The sequence below is a fragment of the Salvelinus sp. IW2-2015 genome, linkage group LG6.2 (assembly GCF_002910315.2).
Source record: "Salvelinus sp. IW2-2015 linkage group LG6.2, ASM291031v2, whole genome shotgun sequence".
In the NCBI taxonomy this organism is placed as follows: Eukaryota; Metazoa; Chordata; class Actinopteri; order Salmoniformes; family Salmonidae; genus Salvelinus; species Salvelinus sp. IW2-2015.
The window spans coordinates 13,460,267-13,482,953 of NC_036846.1; the positions used below are offsets into that span (position 1 = coordinate 13,460,267).

Below are 22,687 nucleotides of genomic sequence, written 5' to 3' on the forward strand. Positions count from 1 at the left end.
CCTAATGAACACCTTGGAGAAATGGGTTAGTTTTAGCCCACAGGTTCCAATGGATGCCGTACCATACTAACAGACTGGTTTGTCTCTCGTTCTTCATAACCATTTGGATGAAGATCTAATTGGAGGTGCCATATGTCCATAGGTCACTGTCTGAGGCAGAGAATATACTGATGAGCAACTGTGGTCTCCCTCAGGCTGTGTCATGGAAGCTTCTGGTGAAAGCATATGGCTAGTTGAGGAAAGAATGGATAAAGACCACAAATGCGTGTTGGTTATACCACTGGTTCAGTACCACAATGCAGTTTCTAAAGTAGGTCTGCTGTATCCCCTTGTGTTGTTGCCTGTAAAGGAGCACACATTTATTTCATGCAGTCTGGCGAATACACACTTGATTGCTGCTCGCCTGGTAAAGTCTAATTTGCAACCCACTCTTTTATATGCAAGTGAGGCATGTCAGCGCCCTGGGCAAATGGCTGTCTCCGTAGAGTAGTAACCCATGTGCTGATATGCTGCTGCTGCTTCACTCAACTTTATTTGAATATATCAGAGGTCATGAATTATTCTGTTTGGCCGACCAAACTTGTGAACGCCATTTACACTGAAGACTGGTATTTAAGGCCAGGATTAGTGGAGCTTGAGAAATCTACTGGTATTAATGTAGCTGTGTCTCTTTGACCCAACCATATATAGTAGGAGTTTTTATTCCTATAAATTAATTTAGTTGGTTTTCCTGTTTATTTTGTATCTCTACAGTCAAATCTAATCAAAAACTAAGTTTGCGATGTTCTTGTTTACTTGCTTATTATCTGTAAGTGTGTGTTACTAACTTTTCTCCAATCCTCAAATTACCAAGTATTGTTCATGTTTGTGTTAAATCTCTCTGTCTGTCTCCCTGTCCCGTCAGGTGATCCATCAGGTAATCCGTGGTCCGAGCGGTCCCCATCCAGTCCTTCCTGCACCTCCATCACCGCCCAGCCTACCCCCACTGCCAGCCCCACCCTGCGGCCAGAGACCGTACCGCCTCCCCCCACTACTTCCACAACCCCAGCCATCCCAGAGCCAGACCCGGACCCTGACACCCTCACCCCCTCTCCCCCTGCCACTCCTGAGCAGAAAGAGGAGGAAGGGATGGAAGGCACAGAGCTGAAGCATAGGACCCCTAAAAAGGACCTGCTGGATGTTGACCGCTTCACTATATGCGGGAACCGCATCGATTGACCCCTTCTATTGACCCCTCCCCCAAAAAGTGATAATCACTCAGGAGAGGCGGTGAGCTGGACGCACGCCAGCACTTCGGCTCTCTTAGCCAAAGCCAGCGGAAGCAACATGTATTTATTGAGCTAGACAGACAGTAAGTTATTGCCATACAGTAAGCTATTGTGGACTCTGGGATTGGCTGTTTAATTTAAGTCGACCTGTTGTTTTTTGGGGGCCGACAAAGAGAACTAAGTTGTTTGGGCGACGGAAGAATTTGAGCGGTATTGTTGTTTCCATGATAACCCAGTCGTGCACCTGTGTGTGTGCGTGCACGGACACGAATGTGAAACATGAGAAATGGGGCCTCTTCTCAGATAAACATCCAGCAAAAGATGAACAAACTAAAATCAAACTGCAAATGAGTTTTCTGGATCATTATGGTTTACAGGAAAACAATACCATGTTAAATTAGTTATCTGTCAATGTTATACTGTTTAATATGGACATATTAGATCGAAATGACTGAAATTATAAACTATTTGCTCATCAAAAAGCTTTACCCGAATAATTGGAATTTAGTGTTATGAAATATCCCGTTTGGTACGAGTTCCATTTGGTAGTGGGAAGAACATCTATACATGTGACTATGTAGAGCTTTCTTTTACAGATATTGTAATATCCTTCAGTTTGATTTAAAATAGCCAAGGGTACCCTTCATTTGAGGGTTTTATGTTCGCCATTACTACAATTATTACACATATTTCCTTTGGGGCGGCAGGGTAGCCTAGTGGTAAGAGCGCTGGACTAGTAACCGAAAGGTTGCAAGATCGAATCCCCGAGCTGAGAAGGTAAAAATCTGTCGTTCTGCCCCTGAACAAGGCAGTTAACCCACTGTTCCTAGGCCGTCATTGAAAGAATTTGTTCTTAACTGACTTGCCTAGTTAAATAAAGGTCAAATAAATAAATAACAATTGTGGAAAGTTCATAATAGCATTTTATGATGACAATAATCCCTATTTTGCTGTATTCTGAGTTGTCAAACCTTTGGGGATTTTTGTTATGAATGTTGCACTGATGTACCGTATTGTCTTAAATATGCTACATATGACAGGTTTTCTAGCTGTTTCTCTTCATTTCACGGCCATGCAATGTTTTAATGTTTACTTCCCGAGCATTTCAGAAGCAATATATCCAAAACACAGTGCATATATTTTTGCCCCTGCTTTTTTAATTCAGTTATTTTACCATGCCTTGAGGGAAGTTGTTTTGCTTTGATTTGGCCTTTTGTATTTTATTGCTACAGTTAATTATAAACTCACTGGTATTTTTGCTATACCAGTGGTCAAAATGTATATTAGACCAGCCTGATTCTGATTAGAATGTGATAAGTGAAACATAATGTTTTATTTAGTTAGCATATTGTATTATTTTATACTATATTTAAACACCTGGCCATAATGTTACAGCTGCTGTGCTTATATGTGTTGGGAAATGGAAGCCACTGAACCTCAATTGAGTAGAACAGAGTAGAAATCAATAAATGATGCAAAGTGACATAGCACTTCATTGGTCTTGCTGTTTAGGGTCTTTAGGCAACACTTTACATGGTGTACAGTATGTTAGCACAAGCAGTTACCACTGCTGTCTGTATTCCAAGTAAAACAAGTGAGTGCTTACTGTAAATGGTACGTACCAGGGTTGGGGTCAAATCCATTTTCAATTCAGTTTGTTCATGAACTGGATTGACTGAATTGAAAACAGAATTGACCCCAACCCTGGTAGGTATTGCACAACTTTTACAGGATATTAATGACAGCTATGTTTCCTCTGGTACAGTAGGTACTCTGGTATAAGCCCTATGTAATGTAAAGGGATGCCATTTTTATTCTCGCTATTATGAAAATAATATGTAATAATAATAATGTAAAGTGTAACATACTCACGCATATCAGCATTGATCATACTTTGTTTGAAGAAATAGCTGTTTTTAATGGTCATTACCATTGTTATAAGGAAGATTGTTCTATTTTTGGAGCTGCCAGGTCAAATCAAACCCAATTGTATTTGTCACGTGCTGAATACAACAGGTGTAGACTTTATAATATTTGATAGTATTTTGCGCGTAGAACTTCCACGGAACCATCTCCAGGGGTTTTGTACTGTTCTGATGCAATGATGAAAAACTGTTCACTTAATCTCATCTGTTTGGTTCATAAGAACTTCACCGTGATATGAAATGGCCCTCTTTTTGGGGTGATGATGAATAAAAGTTATTTTGTACTTCTGTTGTCGTTGTCCAACATCTACAGTTTGAGGGGTGATTCTCGCTCTCTCTCACTGTCTCTCGTCCTCTCTCTCATCAGATGATCCCAAGCCTGAGTTGAGCCCCTCCACTCATTCCTGCTCCTCCATACTCCCTTCCTTTTCTTCTGTTACCAGCAAGCCCCTGTAGATGTTTACAGTTGAGGTAAGCTGACTGTCACGCTCACACCAGTAATGACCTTACCTTCTACAGAAGAAGAGGGCGCTGACTCAGACAGGTAGTGTAAATCCACCCCCAGCCAAGCATGTCTGAGAGGGCTAAGCGTCTTACCTTGGAGGCTGAGCCGGTCCATGCCTTTTTTCAGGCTTGAGGTAAGCAGTCCTCTGGTAGTCTTCTGGCTGGAGCAGGACCAGTGATGACAAGGTATACGTATAATCTCACGCTAGAGCAACCTTAGTTCTAGACCAGGGGTCATCAACTAGATTCAGCCACAGGACTATTTTTTTTTCTTGAGCAGATGGTCAGGGGCCAGAACTTAATTACAAATAATTTGTAGACGGCAAGAAGACCAAACAGATATATTTGACTAAAACGATCATTTCAAACCTTACTTCCATTTGTATACGATCACATCTCTATTATGCATGGTAATACTTTGGAACACATTTCCAAAATTCAAAACACTTGTAGCTGATTTTCTGATGTTTTTACAGTCCTTTTGTTTTCAACAATAAAAAAAAATCTACAGTTTTTTTTGGGGGGGGGGCCAAATAGCTGCTAGTTGGAAACCTGTGTCCTAGAGTGTGACTGTACAAGACCAGTGGACTCAGCTGAGGTTAGGCTAATGTTCATCAAATGAAAACAACTGCACACAACGATTACAGATGACAATCTATTTTAGTCCTGATAAAGATGCTGTGTTGATCCTCAAGATGTTGACTCAAACTGCTGTTGCCTTTTCAAACAAGAATTGATATATTTTGACATACAGTATGTCTTTAGTGTCCCAAGAAGCAGTCTTCTAGTTTATATTTTGTATTGTAATGGTCCCTGAAGGACACTGGTTTAGCAGGACTTTAGTACAACATTGAAAGAAGGCTAGTTTATTTTCCGCAACCATGTTTGTCACACTTATTCTGGCTATTTGGGGATTTCCTGTATTCTTTTTGACAATGAACTGTTGCAATTTGTGTTGACTTAACAGAAGGCAACATTTGCTGGAAACATATTAGTGGTGGTGGAGATTTAATATATACAGTACCAGTCAAATTTTTGGACACACCTACTCATTCAAGGACTTTTCTTAATTTTACTATTTTCTACATTGTAGAATAATAGTGAAGACATCAAAACTATGAAGTAACACATGGAATCATGTAGTAACCAAAAAAGAAAAATATTTTATATTTGAGATTCTTCAAAGTAACCCCCTCTTTGTCTTGATGACAGCTTAGCACACGCTTGGCATTCTCTCAACCAGCTTCATGAGGAATGATTTTCCAACAGTCTTAAAGGAGTTCCCACATATGCTGAGCACTTGTTGGCTGCTTTTCATTCACTCTGTGGTCCAACTCATCCGAAACCATCTCAATTGGGTTGAGGTGGGGTGATTGTGGAGGCCAGGTCATCTGATGCAGCACTCCATCACTCTCCTTCTTGGTCAAATAGCCATCCGTTCTACTCACAAAGACACAGCGGTTGGAACCAAAAATCTCCAATTTAGACTCATCAGACCAAAGGACAGATTCCCACCGGTCTAATGTCAATTGCTCGTGTTTCTTGGCCCAAGCAAGTCTCTTCTTCTTATTGGTGTTCTTTAGTAGTGGTTTCTTTGCAGCAATTCGACCATGAAGGCCTGATTCACTCTGTCTCCTCTGAACAGTTGATGTTGAGATGTGTTTGTTACTTGAACTCTGAAGCATTTATTTGGGCTGCATTTTCTGAGGCTGGTAACGCTAATGAACTTATCCTCTGCAGCATAGTTAACTCTGGATCTTCCTTTCCTGTGGCGGTCCTCATGAGAGCCAGTTTCATCGTAGCGCTTGATGGTTTTTGCGACTGCACTTGAAGAAACTTTCAAAGTTATTGAAATGTTCCGTATTGACTGACCTTCATGTCTTAACGTAATGATGGACTGTCGTTTATCTTTGCTTATTTGAGCTGTTCTTGCCATAATGTGGACTTGGTCTTTTAACAAATAGGACCATCTTATACCACCCCTACCTTGTCACAAAACAACTGATTGCCTCAAACACATTAAGAAGGAAAGACATTCCTCAAATTAATTTTTAACAAGGCACACCTGTTAAGTGAAATGCATTCCAGGTGATTACCTCATGAAGTCGGTTGAGAGAATGCCAAGAGTGTGCAAAGCTGTCATAAAGGCAAAGGGTGGCTACTTTGAATAATCTAAAATATATTTCTATTTGTTTAACACTTTTTTTGGTTAGTACATGATTCCTTGTGTTATTTCATAGTTTGTCTTCACTATTAGTCTACAATATTGAAAATAAAGTAAAACCCTTGAATGAGTAGGTGTCCAAACTTTTGACAGACATTTTCCATACACACAAAAAGCTTATTTCTCTCAAAATTACAGCCGCAGACCATGTGTAACCATGTCAGCCCAGGACCTCCACATCCGGCTTCTTCAGCTGCGGGATCGTCTGAGACCAGCCATCCAGACAGCTGATGAAACTGTGGGTTTGTACAACTGAATAATTTCTGCACAAAATGTCAGAAACCGTCTCAGGGAAGGTCCTCACCAGGGTCATCGTTGTCCTCACCAGGGTCTTGACCTGACTGCAGTTCGACGTCATAAATGACTTCAGTGGGTTAATGCTCACCTTTGATGACCACTGGCACGCTGGAGAAGTGTGCTCTTTACGGTTGAATCCCGGTTTCAACTGTACCTGGAAAATGGCAGACAGCGTGTATGGCTTTGTGTGGGCGGGCGGGCAGTTTGCTGATGTCAACTTTGAACAGAGTGCTCGATGGTGGCAGTGGGGTTATGATATGGGCAGGCGTAAGCTACGGACAACTAACACAATTGCAATTTATCGATGGCAATTTGAATGCACAGAGATCTTGTGATGAGATCCTGAGGCCCATTGTGCCATTCACCCGCCACCATCCCCTCATGTTTCAGCATGATAATGCACGGCCCCATGTTGCAAGGATCTGTACACAGTTCCTGGAAGCTGAATAAAATTCCATGACCTGCATACTCATCAGATAGATCACCCATTGAGCACATTTGGGATGCTCTGGATCGACGTGTACGACAGCATATTCCAGTTCACGCCAATATCCAGCAACTTTGCACAGCCATCGAAAAGGAGTGGGACAACATTCCACAGGCCACAATAAACAGCTCTATGCAAAGGAGATGTGTCGCGCTACATGAGGCAAATGGTGGTCACACCAGATACTGACTGGTTTTATGATCTTGGCCCCTAGCTTGTTTTTAAGGAATCTGACCAACAGATGCTTAACTTTATTCCAGTCATGGGAAATCCATAGATTAGGGCCTAATGACTTTATTTAAATTGATTGATTTCCTTATATGAACTAACTCAGCAAAATCTTTGAAATTGTTGCATGTTGCATTTATATTTTTGTTCAGTGTAGAATATTGTCTAAACAACATGAAAGGATGACTACATTTATCTGCCAAAGACTGCACTGTTTCTCATTCCAGTGGACCAGTGGGAGTCTTCTGGCAGCAATTCCCTCAAACAACTTGAATACCGGCTACTGTACATAACCAATCCCACTTTATGAACATGGCGTTTTGGGCATTTCTTAAATTGAGTTAATCTACATATCATATGCAGCAGAGCACTGACAACATCTCCACATTTACCTGATGTGAAGAAAAAACATTTACTGTAGTTACACAACATTGACCCCCTGTATTTGCCTACTCAGAGACCACATTTGAAATAGAACACATACCCCTATTCAAAGGCTTTTTTCATTCACCTGATCTGGTTTGCTTCTCTCAGTGCGGATCTAATGAGTGTTGTGAATGCACTGAAGTATGGAGTCCTGTAGCCCTGATCAAAGCCCTGCCCACATGGAGCCTGTCCAGAGGGGCCCTGCCGCATTCTGGGACATCAACAAGGACCGCATTGTGCATGGGGACGCTGGGTGTGAGCCTACCTGGGTTCTGCTCCACCAATCACAGTGCTTCTAGATCTGTGGGCTGTGGTGTCAAAGTATCTTGTGTCTACCCTCTAGGGGTGGGGAGGTGGGGGCAGGGTCAGAGTTTGGGGGTTCAATGAACACCTGTGATGTGGGGGCAGAGAGGTGGGGGGGTTCAAGACAGTTTGGCATCTGTTTATCTGAAAGTGGACACTTTGGGTGTAGGTTAGGACATTGGTCCATGGGTAGGCTACATCATTGGTAGGCTATACAGTCAAAAATATTCTACTCATATTTTTTTTATCTTAATACATATTCCATGGTTGTTGGAGATTATGCATTCATTTGGTGCAATACAACTGTTCTAAAAATGTTTATTCTTTAAGAGTATTAGGGTAACCAACTAAAGGAATGAAAGAGAGCCTACATCATACTAGGCTACATCTCAAAACAAATGAAAGGTCATGTTCCATCTTTTCAACGAGAATCTTCCAGTCCTCCTTCCCCCGACAGGCGGAGCGCTTCCCATTGGACCAACTGTTTCCCGGGGCTCCCACATTCAGTAGACCGAATGCGCGCGCTTCCACGCTATATGTGCTATATGGGATCCTTGGGACGTCCCTTACCTGATTGAAGTTGACATTTAAAATGGTTAAGGCAAGGGTTAGGAGGTTAGGGGTATGGTTTGGGGGGGGGGGGGGGGGTAAAGACGTCCAAATGATCCCAGATAGCACTGAGCAGCAGGCAGCCAATCGTTCCAGCAGCACTCCCGCACAGATGCGCGAGCCAACTTGTCAGTTGTTCTCATTTCGGAGGGGAACGGAGCGGTTCGAACCGAGCGGTATGAGGAACCACTGACCGTGGAAACGATGATAATCACGAATTCTTCCCCGGACAGAAGGACTTAACCTGCAATCCCACTGCTCACCCCTTCCCATTTTATTTCCACCTCTAGAGATACGGACCTAACGTTAGCGAAATTTCTGTACCATCTCCCTTGTAGACTATCTCTCCCTTTGATCGTTTTAACCCCCTACATCAAGGTTAGAGTGTCTTGACACGATGTGGAAAACCGGGCTCCTTCTCCTCTTTTGGGGACTATTAACATCCAGTGAACTCCAGCAAGAAGCAACGGAGCCGGAGCCCCGAAATCAACCACCGTCGGGAAAGTTGGATTTTGGCTATGTGCCCCAGGGAGTTTACAAAACCCTCGCCTATTACGAACCTGGAGTAATAGGGATACTGTTCCACATGGTGCACGCTTTTCTATACGTCGTGCAGCCCAACCCTTTCCCTGAAGGTAAGGTGCAATGTTGTTTTGATGCCCATTGAGCTGTCCCTTAAGATTTCGTAAAAACGTTTCCTCGTTTAGCGTCAACACTGTCATTTGTCGTTTGTAATGTTTGGAAATGGCAAAATAAGCTATTCTGTATGAGATTTTCAAATCATGCCACGAAACACTTGATGTATTTGGCTGCTGTGAATATGTCACTGGTTTATGCAAAACATGCCCATCAAATCTTTAAAACTGTCATTATTTGCATAATATTTATCTTGTGCCTCAAATTCATTCATGCATGTACAGTATGTGTCCACAACCGACAGTCTACTTGAATGCAGTATTTTGTCTATAGTGTACTGCCCAGAGCCTGTGTCAACATAATTAAAATGTTACTGACCTCTTGCTGACTGTGTGCATCATGTGGTCACAGGTCATTAAATAGTTTGAGCACCCAATGCACCAGAAAACGCCATAAAATGGGTTGGGAGGTGGTCCATTTGTCCAATTAAATTTGAATGCATTAGGACTAACTTTCCATATACTCAAATAAGATCTTTAAAGTCTTTAAAGTGAGTATTGGGTGGTCACTTGAATAGAGGGGTTAGTAGACAAGACTACCCCATATCTGTGTTCATAATCAATTGGTAAATCTGGAGGTTAGGAGTAGCTCCCTGTATCACAGATTTAATTAGGTAATCCCATAATCTGGAATGCCATATGTTGCTGTGCTTTTAGTTTACAGGATTGCTTTTAGTTTACAGGATTGTCAGTCACTAATTGATATAGCTCGAACTCACTTACTCAATGGAATAGATGTTCAATTTGTTCATTGGATATAATTTAACTTTTGGGTTCTATTACACATCTCAAATGAGTGTATTAGTCGTTTACACAGATTTGCAGGTGCAGCGAAATTCTTGTTTCTAGCTCCAACAGTGCAGTAATACCTAGAAATCTTGAAGGAAAGTTGAAATCCCATGTTAGAGATAATGAGGTTTGCAATGTAAAATCTGGCTTCTTCTGGACAGTGCATTAAAAAGGTTTTATGAATGTTAAATTGAACACCCAAATTAATTATATGACCATGAATTAGACTGTGTGCGTGACCAATTAGCTAAATATATTTTAGACATCCAGACATATTACTGTAGGGGGTTCCATCATTTTTTCAAATTCATCTTATGTTGAACTTTTTTTAAATTCTGGGAAACCGAATTGCCTCGACTTTATAGCCACGTGTTCGCCAATTTAATTGGGACAATATAATGCACGCATGGAGATTTAGCTTGATAATCCAGCAATCTGTCAGGCCTATTTTGATTAGAGGGGACAGGCTGTTATGGAAAAACCGTGTGGGACTTTCAGGGCTACACAGTGTACCAGCCCCTATGCATCCCTGTATCACTGTTGTGACTGCCATAAAACATAAAACTTAGTGTGGCATTGTGCAATTTTCAGAGAGAAATGTATTGGACCAAAACTAATTTCTTAATGCCATATAAAATCTATTGTACCACTGTTTTTCTCTATTCATTTCTTGGTGGTGCGCCAGGGCTCCAAAATCAACAATCAGGGCTGTAAACTTCCAAAATATCCCATTCGAAGGCCAAATAGTTCAGGTGGGAGCCAACAGAAACTACTGGTAGGGGAGCCCACCAAGTCTTAGTAATGGTAAGGGAAACATTTCTTGCACTGGCAAAGGTGTGGTTAGGGGGTGTCCTCCTCCCTAGCACATTAGAGTAAACCCTCATTTCTGTGACAGTCTTCTCTTGGTTACTATCACGTTTTTAGGTAAGACCCAGATGCAGACAGTGTCGAAGAAACAAAAGTTTATATATAAAACGGGCAGGCAAACGACAGGTCAAAGGCAGGCAGGGGTCAATAATCCAGAGGGTGCAAGGGGTCCAAAACGGCAGGCAGTCTCAGGGTCAGGCCAGGCAGGGGACAATAATCCAGTAAGGTGGGGTAAGGTACAGAACGGCAGGCAGAGTCAGGGAAGGCAGAACGATCAATACCGGGAAGGACTAGAAAACAGGAGCAAGAAACAGGCATGAGCAGAGGAACAAAACACTGGTATGTTTCCCGAACAAAACGAATTGGCAACAGACCAACAGAGAACACCGGTATAAATGCACAGGGAATAATGGGGAATATGGGCAACACCTGGAGGGGGTGGAGACAATCACAAAGACAGGTGAAACAGATCAGGGTCTGACAGTTACACAGTACGGCAGGTAGTCTAGCGGTTAGTGTTGGGCCAGTAACTGAAAGGTTTCTGGTTCGAATACCCGAGCCGACAAGGTGAAAAACTGTCTGTGCCCTTGAGCAAGGCACTTAGCCCTAATTTGCTCCAGGGGCGCCGTACTGCTGTGGCTGACCCTGTTAAACAAAACATTTCACTGCACTTATCCGGTGTACAGTATGTGACAATAAAAAAAGGAAGTATTTATTTTCCATCACCAACTGGTGCTGTGACAACTGCTAGAGACGATAAGGGCGAATTTCCAAAACATCCATAATTTTGTTAGGATTTATGGAATTGCCGACACACTGCTAAACTGCAAGATGTTATCATTCAGTTGTTAATGACAGCTTTTCTTTACTGCCCGCCAACCTGTAAGAGCTGTTATTAGCAATATAGCAACAGTTGTCAAGTTGTCTATCACTCCCACCCACTCATGCAACCAAGCGCTAGGCTATCTGACACATGACCAAACACATGCACATCACCCACACATAGTCACACAGCAATAGAACCAGTAAAGCAAATTACTCATTTATGTTGTTCCTCCATTTACTGTCGTTTCAAACCATTTGACTTATGGTAATAGTACTGTTATGTAACATAAGTCACCCTACACTTGAGACAAGATTTTCTTATGCAGTTCCTGCTGTCATCCCAAGTCTGTTGGTGTGAGGCTAGAGGGATTATACTAACTACAGCCATGCAAATTCCAGTTGAAAAGTGCTCTGTGACAAATAGAAAGTTCTCATCAACGGCTCAATTCGCCACGTCTGCTTGCACTACCCTCTCCCCGAAGTAGCTATGACAGGTGTAATATTGACTCCATGGACACAGCGCTTCGGCGAGAAACAGGCATTAGTTAAGGCTAGGGAACAGTTGCCAGGGAAACACACGCACTGGCAGGCATGGTAGCCAATGTATTTTTGATTTCCTTCTTTTTGCCCTGCATATGTCTGCATACGATCGTGTAATATGTAGCGTGAACTGAGACAGAGTTTGGAGGCAATTACTGCATTTTAGCGGTTTTAGCAAACCATATTTCCACTGTGCTGGAGGTGCTTCGCTGAGAGAAGCAGCACCTTTCAATCCCAGTATTGCGTGTCTCTATAGAATACATTGTTTCCATTGACATGATGGATTTTTGGTTTAACCCATGGAAGGAGAAAGTGTTACATATCAGTAGCCTCTGGCCTTACGACATACTAGGGAAGAGGAGCCTGGTATTTAAACCATAACAGATAATGGGTTTAAACACTAATATCCTCTTTAGCTCTCTTGGTATAGGCCTAGGTGATAGCAGGGGCTAATCCTACTTCACACATGATACGCTACACTACAAACAGTATGTCATGCTTCTACAGTGCACTACAAGGCACTGTGTCTGAAATGGCAGTTATGTTTTTGTGAATGTGAACGGCAGCTGTGGGATGATGGGGAATTTAGAAGGGCAGAGATTGGTCACAGATGGCATTGTAAATGGGCATCATCTGTGGTTTTCTCCTCACAAAGATCCCCTCCCTTGGCTCTGCCGGATCCTCTCAGGACATCATGGTTGTGTCTGAATGGCCCTGCTACAGTACGTACTGTTTACTAAGTGTACTAACAGTATGTATAAGACACTGTTGAGTGAGACGTAGCCTATGCAGGAAGCTACAAATATGAGCCTATGACTCATCCATCCATATGGAGCTGGAGCATGCATCTTTGTCCGTCACTATTTTCTCTTTATTTACTGACTGAAAACAACATGCCCCCTTTTCCCAGTTGCATTGCATTGTGGGTCTGAAATGGCGATAATAGCCTACTTCCCGAGTACTGTACATCAAAGTCCTACTATGGTACATCCTGTCCATGTCAGTCTGTTGCTCTTCACATTCAGATAACGCTCCTTTGTGAGTGGGTTGCATTCAAAACATCTGTCACCTGCATATCACTATTACATGTAGGAATATCTGTATCTATAGCTCTGCTTACTGTTACTGTAACAGGAAGTCAAGATGTGAGTGGGCTGGATGTATGGAGCTGTTTGTCTGGTGTGTATATGCCTGTCACAAACAGTCATGTCACTGTGGTGACTGGGGTGCCCGTGGCGTGGTAATGCTCCAAGACAGCCATGGGCATAGCCTAACATAATGCCAGCTGAACGCCTGTGGCAAAGTGCCACTCTGTCACGTAGCTTAGTAGGCCTATGTATTCTCCTGCACCCTATTGAGTCATTTCATGTATATGTTTTATGATTTACATTATGCTTTGTTTATAGACTTAATGTACTTTTATGCCATCTGAAGTAGTCTATAAGGCCACGTTTTGAAACAGGCTGACAAAGAGTATTAAGTGACTAACGTGGACATTCTGTCCATTATCCTCAAACTGTGCATATTATGTAATATGAGCACAACTAGATCTCCATTATTCTGACATTGTCTGTCATTCAGAGCCTATCATTATGTGCAGTTAGTGTTTCAGTCTAGCTATTGCCACTCCATTGTGTAGGAGCAGGTGTGACTACATCGTTGATATCAAAATAACACAATAGTTTTCACTGTGATCCTGATATACTGCCAAACCAATTGACTAAATAACTTCAAGAAGATAATGATAGATAATCATAGAATCGGATAGTGTGAGGAAACTAGTCACTCACACACCAACAAAGGCTGGGACAGGTGCTTGGAGTTATTACTTTCCTTTCAGATGACTGAAGCCTAAATCTGGTCAAGTTGATTTGTGACTACTTTGGCTTGTCTTGCCATACTGTATTTAAAGTCAACTCAACACTAAAGGTGCTCTGGATGGGACACAACTGGAACAGCTATTATAAATGGTGACCCATTACATTGAGTCTACTTCTTTTGAGCTGTTAGTGTTCATTTTGTTTTTATGAGCTTCTTGCTTTATGTGTGTTACTGCAGAGAGGGCATTTATTTGTAATGGAGTATCGAACATAAATTTATTGAAATGAGGACATGGCGACGCGGACCATCACTAATAGCCAAGCAGGAGTTATTTTCTTCCTACTGTACAAAGCAAATGTGACTCACCACCTGGATTCAGTCTTATGTAGCAAAATTTGAATTTCTGTTTTTTACATTGGATAAAAGTAGAGACTCAGCGCTACAAAATTGTATATCATGCACTGTATTTGAGGAACAATGGGAAAGTCATTCTGCTTTGAAAGTTTATACACTTGTAAACTCACTTTTGAGAAAATGACATTTTAGTGTTTCGGTGAGAGAGCTCCTGTTTGTCTACACCCATTCAGCTTCGTTCACACTCTCTTAAGCTTTAGCCCCACCCATCTCCTTGCGTTCAGAGCGCACACTTGACGCTCTGGCCGATGATTTGTTTACCACTGGATAACATGTAAACAGCCTAACCAGCTCTGCTGGCAACAATTCCATTATGCTTTTTTGCCGACGTTTACTGACCCCGGCCATATTCAACAGGTGTTGTACACTTAAGCTTAAGACATGTAGCTAGCTACCTAGGTAAACAATGAACCTAGCTAGGTAAACAACATGTAAGATCACACACATCACGCCACCTAACGTTAGCTAGGGAGCCAGCCAGCTAACGGTACACTTTAGCTTGAAATGAAACCACTTTGTCAGAAACGTGAAATATCTGAAAATGTAACTAGCTAGACTATTTTACCCGTATACATCATCATGCATGGTGGACGCGTCTCCCTGTCACGTTCCATGCCACAAATGCTCTTAGTTTGAAAACGTAATCCGGAAACAGGTGTTTTCCCATCTCTTTAGCTATCATACTCTAATTCCACTGATTTCAAAACTTGATCCTCCAGAAAGTGGAGAGCAACACTTATGCAGCTACATTTAAAAAAAGCCACGTTCACCTTGATTACCAACACAGACTGACCAGCTCAAATAGACAAAAGCCTTCTATATGGCAGACCAATCGGGACTCATCTCTCGGCATGTCCAGCCCACTCATCTCAGCCAATCATGGCTAGTGGCAAGGTTGCTGTCTTTTTATGTGGCTTAACCAACAAGGCTTATAATTTAACAATTGTATTCGTATTTACAGATGGAATACAAGTTTGTTATTAAGGCACATGAAAGTTCACATGTTCAAGAAGCCATTTCTGCCCAAAAATTGATTTTGATAAAACATATTTTTTTATGTTCAAACTGCTCTCCTGTGAAGTCGTGACTTGCGACATATGCCAAGTTTCCTGAATCGGGTCACAAATGCCAAAACCCCCCACCATCGCTCTTTCCTTTAGTGCCACCATCACCATGGGGCGGCAGGTGATGGTGGTTAGAGCGTTGGACTAGTAAGCATTAGGCCTATTCTGCCGGGCTTTTTAACTGTCTTGAGGCCAGCAGCAATATAGCATATATTCATAAGCCCAGTCTGCCAACATCTGATATGCATGATTTACAATATTGCCTGAAATCAACTCTCTGTCACTCCTCCCATTCAAATACAATGACACTCAAAGATCAGATGGAGGTTGAGTAAACCACCTCCTCACTTTCAGAAATAACGCTGGAATCAAAAGCCACTCCTTTTTGCAGACACAATTCATTGGCACGGTTCTCCACTTTTCAAAGCAGTTTGAAGGCAGAACACTTCTCTTCCATGCAGTTTATAACTAACTAGGCCTACACATTAATTTCTCCTCGACTTTAAGCCAACGCTGGAGAATCCAAGATTAAGTCTGAGGTACAGGCTCATGCCCCTCCCCTTGTGACGGTTGTATTTGAACCATCCAGAAAAAAAGCTTTGCATAGTGTTCCACATCAGTGTGGTATTAAAGAATATAAGACGGAACCCCTGCAGGTACTCGATTCCCCCGAGGGGAAGGCAGCCAAAATGCTAGTACTGAATGAAATGCTTATTTTTAGTGGAGCTACTTTCTTTCACACAGCCTTGGATGGGATTTGGTCCAAGCTGCAAGACAAAGAGCTGAACTCAGAGAGTGCCCAGTGCTGAAAGACTCCTAATTGCCCCCAGAATATGTGTTACGTAAAACCTTTTTCTCTGTAAAGTGAATGACCATTCAATTTGCCAGCAAATCTGCATGTAGGAGGATGCTCTTCAACAGGAGTGGCACAAATTGATTAAAGTACATAAAAAAAGGTATTTCCTGAAATTCTGATCCAAGAGGCAAGCTGTATCTCATTAAATCTTGCCATACCAAATGCCAGGTTGGCATAATAGCAACATGAGAATGGAACAGATTAGAAGTCGACCGATTATGATTTTTCAACACCGATACCGATTATTGGAGGACCAAAAAAAGGCGATACCGATTAATCGGACGATTTTTTAAAAACATTTATTTGTAATAATGACAATTACAACAATACTGAATGAACACTTTTCTTTTACCTTAATATAATAAACCAATAAAATCAATTTAGCCTCAAATAAATAATGAAACATGTTCAATTTGGTTTAAATAATGCAAAAACAAAGTGTTGGAGAAGAAAGTAAAAGTGCAATATGTGCCATGTAAAAAACCTAATGTTTAAGTTCCTTGCTCAGAACATGAGAACATATGAAAGCTGGTGGTTCCTTTTAACATGAGTCTTCAATATTCCCAGGTAAGAAGTTTTAGGTTGTAGTTATTTTAGGAATTATAGGACTATTTCTCTCTATACCATTTGTATTTCATATACCTTTGACTATTAGATGTTCTTATAGGCACTTTAGTGTTGCCAGTGTAACAGTATAGCTTCCGTCTCTCTCCTCGCCCCTACCTGGGCTCGAACTAGGAACACATCAACAACAGCCACCCTCGAAGCATCGTTACCCATCGCTCCACAAAAGCCGCGGCCCTTGCAGAGCAAGGGGAACAACTACTCCAAGTCTCAGAGCGAGTGACGTCACCGATTGAAATGCTATTAGCGCGCACCCCGCTAACTAGCTAGCCATTTCACATCGGTTACACCAGCCTAATCTCGGGAGTTGATAGGCTTGAAGTCATAAACAGCTCAATGCTTGAAGCATTGCGAAGAGCTCATGGCAAACGCACGAACGTGCTGTTTGAATGAATGCTTACGAGCCTGCTGCTGCCTACCACTGCTCAGTCAGACTGCTCAAATCATAGACTTAATTATAACATAATAACACACAGAAATACGAGCCTTTGGTCATTGATATGGTCGAATCCGGAAACTATCATTTCGAAAACAAAACGTTTATTCTTTCAGTGAAATACGGAACTGTTCCGTATTTTATCTAATGGGTGGCATCCCTAAGTCTAAATATTGCTGTTACATTGTACAACCTTCAATGTTATGTCATAATTATGTACAATTCTGGCAAATTAATTACGGTCTTTGTTAGGAATAAATGGACTTCACACAGTTCGCAACGAGCCAGGCAGCCCAAACTGCTGCATATACCCCGACTGCTTGCACGGAATGCAAGAGAAGTGACACAATTTCCCTAATTATAAGAAATTCATGTTAGCAGGCAATATTAACTAAATATGCAGGTTTAAAAATATATACTTGTGTATTGATTTTAAAGAAAGGCATTGATGTTATGGCAACGACAGTACTAAATCATCACCCGTTTGGCGAAGTAGGCTGTGATTCGTTGAGAAATTAACAGGCACCACATCAATTATATGCAACGCAGGACACGCTAGATAAACTAGTAATATCAAGCATGTGTAGTTAACTAGTGATTATGTTAAGATTGATTGTTCTTTATAAGATAAGTTTAATGCTAGCTAGCAACCTTGGCTTCTTGCTGCCCTTGGCTTCTTGCTGCCCTCGCGTAACAGGTAGTCAGCCTGCCATGCAGGCTCCTCTTGGAGTGCAATGTAAGGCAGGTGGTTAGAGCGTTGGACTAGTAACTGGAAGGTTGCAAAAACGAATCCCCAAGCTGACAAGGTAAAAATCTGTCGTTCTGCCCCTGAACAAGGCAGTTAACCCACCGTTCCTTTGAAAATAAGAATGTGTTCTTAACTGACTTGCCTAGAAAAATAAAGATGTAAAAAAAAAAAAAAAAGGCCAAATCGGTGTCCATAAATACCGATTTCCGATTGTTATGAAAACTTTAAATCGTCCCTAATTAATCGGCCATTCCCATGAATCGGTCGACCTCTAGAACAGATGATAAGAGATATGGCATTAAGATGGCCTGGGACTTTGAGGCTTTCAGGTAATGCTATAATGACACCAGCGCTTCAATCTGCATAAATTCAATCTGCCAAAGAGCTTAGAAATGGAGTGTGATGGAAAGACCGAGAGAGAACCACACATAAAAAAGGCAGGAAATCCACATAAAGATAGGAAGTGAAACAGTCAAAGAACCAGACAGGAAAAGAAACATAGCCATGGTTTCCGCATAGAGTAGCCAGTCAAATAGAAAAAGTACCCAGCCAGGTGCCCCTGGAGGATTCTAAATGTTTTACTGAAGGAGCTCCATTTTGGTGGCCTCTGGTACGTTCTAATGCCTTGATTCCATCTGGAATACATAGCGAAATTATTGAATACTTTATTGAGTTTACCTCCCAGATTGGAAAAATGTGTTGCGGTATTGTGTAGAAAGACATGACTTTCCAATTTAAATGACTGAAAATGTATGAAATCAGTGTATTGTTAGTTGTTCTGGATATCGTCTAGGCCTATGTGACCAGACTAAGAGAACATTTAAACCGTCTTCTCTTGATATTAGTCTTATTTGCAGTTTTACTGCAAGATATGAATTGCCACTAATGTTTGTTCTTCAAATGATGTATTTTATTAAAACAGACCAAATGAAGTAAATAGCCCACATTATCTTGAAAAATACATTTAAAGGTTCAATGGAAATAATACAAGGGCTATATCAGTCTTAAGTATTATATCGTTCAGATTTTACATAGCCTAAATTATTAATAAAATATCTTTAGGTAGGTCATTATTTTTGCCTAGGTCATTAGGTTTCCTTTTAAAAAAAAATCCTTCAGGTTTTCGGTCTCAAAATAACACTTTTTGAATAAATAAAAAATACAAATTGGATGCTCTAAATCTAAGTCCACAACAGTGCTTAAACCTCATCAGGAGACCATGTTTAGGGACTCTCTCACCGATGTGATTCGGTAGGCTACACTGACTGATGAGACCAGAGTCACTCACTTTAGCTTGACTGTTTTGGTTTCCACCAGATAGCACAGCCACGAAGTTGAAATTGACTACACCGAAAAAATCCATGGAAACATGCTTTTTGGTCTTAATTGAAGGTTAAGGTTAGGCATAAGGTTAGCTGTGTGGTTAAGGTTAGGTTTAAAATCGCATCTTAAGAAATTGTAGAAATAGGTGGGGTTTCTGACTTTGTGGCTGTGGTAACTAGTGGTAACTAGTGACTACCCAGTGTCTGGCAAGCCCCGACATCCTAGGAAAGTAAACCTAGGAAATCCTTTGGTTTACTTGTCCCAATGCGATACCATGGACATATAACTGTGTGGCATGATTTATAAATGGAAAATATAGGTATATATTTAATATAGATATATTTAATATAGATATAATATAGATATAGGAGATCGACTTTATTCAATAAGTTCGACACCTTTTATAAACTAGTCAACGCTTGCTCTTCAGTTGTCAATCAAAGCACAGTAAATAGCCTATGGGCCACGACTGCATGGGTGACTATGTGAAACGTGCAAAACAAATAAGTAAATGTGCCAGAAAACAATAATAATTAGGCTAAGTGGATTTTGACTCATTGTTACCTCTTCCATTACATGGGACATGCAAATTCACAAGCGTCATGTGTAAAGAAATGCGACTGCAACCAACCACAGTGCACAAATATTGTGCTGGGAGGCGGGACAGACAGCGGACTGCGTTTCCCCGTCATCGCTGGTTTTGTGACTGACCGGCGCCTGTCCTATCAATAGATCGCTAGAAGATGCATATCGTTCATTCTAGCAGGAGAGGGCTCAACGGACTAGCGAATTGAAACTTTTAAATTAAAGGTAGCCTAGTTAATATGAAGTGTAAAAAGTATCCGGTTGAAAATCTGTAACCAGCTATAACCAGCTGGCACTAATGGAAAACACTGACATACAGTCAGGTCCATAAGTATTTGGACAGTGACACATTTTGCATCATTTTGGCTCTGTACACCACCACAATGGATTTGAAAGGAAACAATCAAGATATGCTTTAAGTGTATTCTTAAAAGTATTGTATGAACCGTGTAGGATTTTTATTTTATTTTTTATATATAGCTCCCCAATTTTAGGGACTCAAAAGTAATTGGACAAACTAACATAATCATACATTCAATTTTGAGTTTTAATACTTTAATACTTGCAAATAAATAAATACAAGGGAACCTGTTCCATTGGCAGCCATACATACCCACTCCATAACACTACCTCTACCATGCTTCACAGGTGAGGTGATATGCTTTGGATTATGAGCAGTTTCTTCCCTTTCCCATACTCTTCTCTTCCCATCATTCTTGTACAAGTTGTCTCATCTGTCCATCAAATGTTGCTCCAGAACTGTACAGGCTTTTTTAGATGTTTTTTGGCAAACTCTAATCTGGTCTTTCTGTTTTTGAGGCTTACCAATGGTTTACATCTTGTGGTAAATTCTCTACATTTACTCTGGTGAAGTCTTCTCTTGATTCTTGACTTTGACACAGATACGCATACCTCCTGGAGGGTGTTCTTGATCTGGCCAACTGTTGTGAAGGGGTTTTTCTTCACCAGGGAAAAGATTATTCTGTCATGCACCACAGCTGTTTTCCGTGGTCTTCCGGGCCTTTTGGTGTTCCTGAACTCACCAGTGCATTCTTTCTTTTTAAGAATGTACCAAATAGTTGATTTGGCCATACAATGTTTTTGTTATCTCTCTGATGGGTTTATTTCGATTTTTCAGCCTAATGATGGCTTGCTTCACTGGCAGTGACAGTTCTTTGGACTTCATATTGAGGGTTAGCAGCAACAGATTCCGAATGAAAATGCCACACTTGAAATCAACTCTAGACCTTTTATCTGCTTCCTTGTAAATTAATTAATGAGGGAATAACACACACCTGGCCATGGAACAGCTGAGCAGCCAATTGTCCAAAGGGGGGACCACATATAAAACATGTTGTAATTCCTACCCCGTTCTTACGATTTAAAGCTGAAAGTCTGCACTTTCAGCTCATATTCATTATTTAATTTCAATATGCTGTGGTAGACAGCTAAAATAATAATAACTTGGTCAATGTCCCAATATTTATGGACCTAACTGTACATAGAGATAAAAGAGGAAGAGAAATGTAAAGATGAAGAGAAGCAGTGAAAGAAGAAGAGTGACAAAGAATGAAGTAGATAGCGTGTTGGAGAGAGAAATAGAGAGAGCTGACACATCATGAAGAGACTGTTGGGGCTATGTCTTGCTCGGGCACGTCATATGGATCAGGTTTAGGAACCTGAGCAGGCGAGCATGCCGCTCTCCTGGTGAATGGATGGCATGCCATGTTTCCTCTCCGTCGTTTAGTTCTGCTTCATGGGCGGGCGCAACCGTGCCTACTGGGAGCTGGCACTAGGGACATGGTGAGTTGTAATTGCAGATGTGCTACATTAAGGGTCAGCCTGCCAAAGCCAGAGATGACTACTCGGACTACCCACTCTGCGTGGCATCAGCTTCAGTGCCACTCATGCTGTTTTAGAGGATGCTTTTAGCCTTACTACATTTGAGAGAGAGCAAAGTTAAATTGATCACAGATGGACTGTTTCACAATGCAGGGGCGAGGTTAACTGCATGTCTCAATGCAGGGACAAGGTTAAGAGCATGTCTCAATGCAGGGGCGAGGTTAAGTGCATGTCTCAATGCAGGGGCGAGGTTAAGAGCATGTCACAATGCAGGGGCAAAGTTAAGAGTATGTCACAATGCAGGGGCAAGGTTAAGAGCATGTCACAATGCAGGGGCAAAGTTAAGAGCATCTCACAATGCAGGGGCAAGGTTAACCTGTCTGGGAATGGGGTTCCGTTCCGCTAGCGGGTTCCGTTCCGCTAGGGCGCCAAATTCAATCAACAGAAATCTCATAAATCAAATTTCTCAAACATACAAGTATTAGGCACCATTTTAAAGATAAAATTCTCGTTAATCCAGCCACAGTGTCTGATTTCAAAAAGGCTTTACAGCGAAAGCTCCACAAACGATTATGTTAGGTCACCACCAAGTCACAGAAAAACACACCAATTTTTCCAGCCAAAGAGAGTTGTCACAAAAAGCAGAAATATAGATACAATTAATCACTAACCTTTGATGATCTTCATCAGAGGACACTCATAGGACTTCATGTTACACAATACATGTATGTTTTGTTCGATAAAGTGACTATTTATATCCCAAAATAATTTTACATTGGCGTGTTATGTTCAGTAGTTCCAAAACTTTTGCAGAGAGCCACATCAATTCACAGAAATACTCATAATAAACATTGATCATAGATACAACTATTATACATGGAACTTCAGATAAACTTCTCCTTAATGCAACCGCTGTGTCAGATTTCAAAAAAACTTTACGGAAAAAGCATAATCTGAGTACGGCGCTCAGAGCCCAAAACAGCCAAA

General features: G+C 41.3%; 2 protein-coding genes across 2 annotated transcripts in view; both read left to right on the forward strand.

Annotated features, from left to right (window-relative positions):
* Window positions 1-3,477, forward strand: part of tapt1a (transmembrane anterior posterior transformation 1a) — a 30,578-nt gene extending 27,101 nt beyond the window's left edge. The window contains exon 15 of the mRNA XM_070444239.1: window positions 905-3,477. Within this exon, the coding sequence (XP_070300340.1) occupies window positions 905-1,218 (314 nt within the window). The 3' untranslated portion in view covers window positions 1,219-3,477. The remainder of the gene's footprint in view (window positions 1-904) is intronic.
* Window positions 3,478-8,326: 4,849 nt separating this feature from the next.
* LOC111965845 (prominin-1-A-like) overlaps window positions 8,327-22,687 on the forward strand; it is a 117,691-nt gene continuing 103,330 nt past the window's right edge. Inside the window, 1 exon segment of the mRNA XM_023990204.1 lies at window positions 8,327-8,906. Coding sequence (XP_023845972.1) covers window positions 8,669-8,906 — 238 coding nt within the window. The 5' untranslated portion in view covers window positions 8,327-8,668.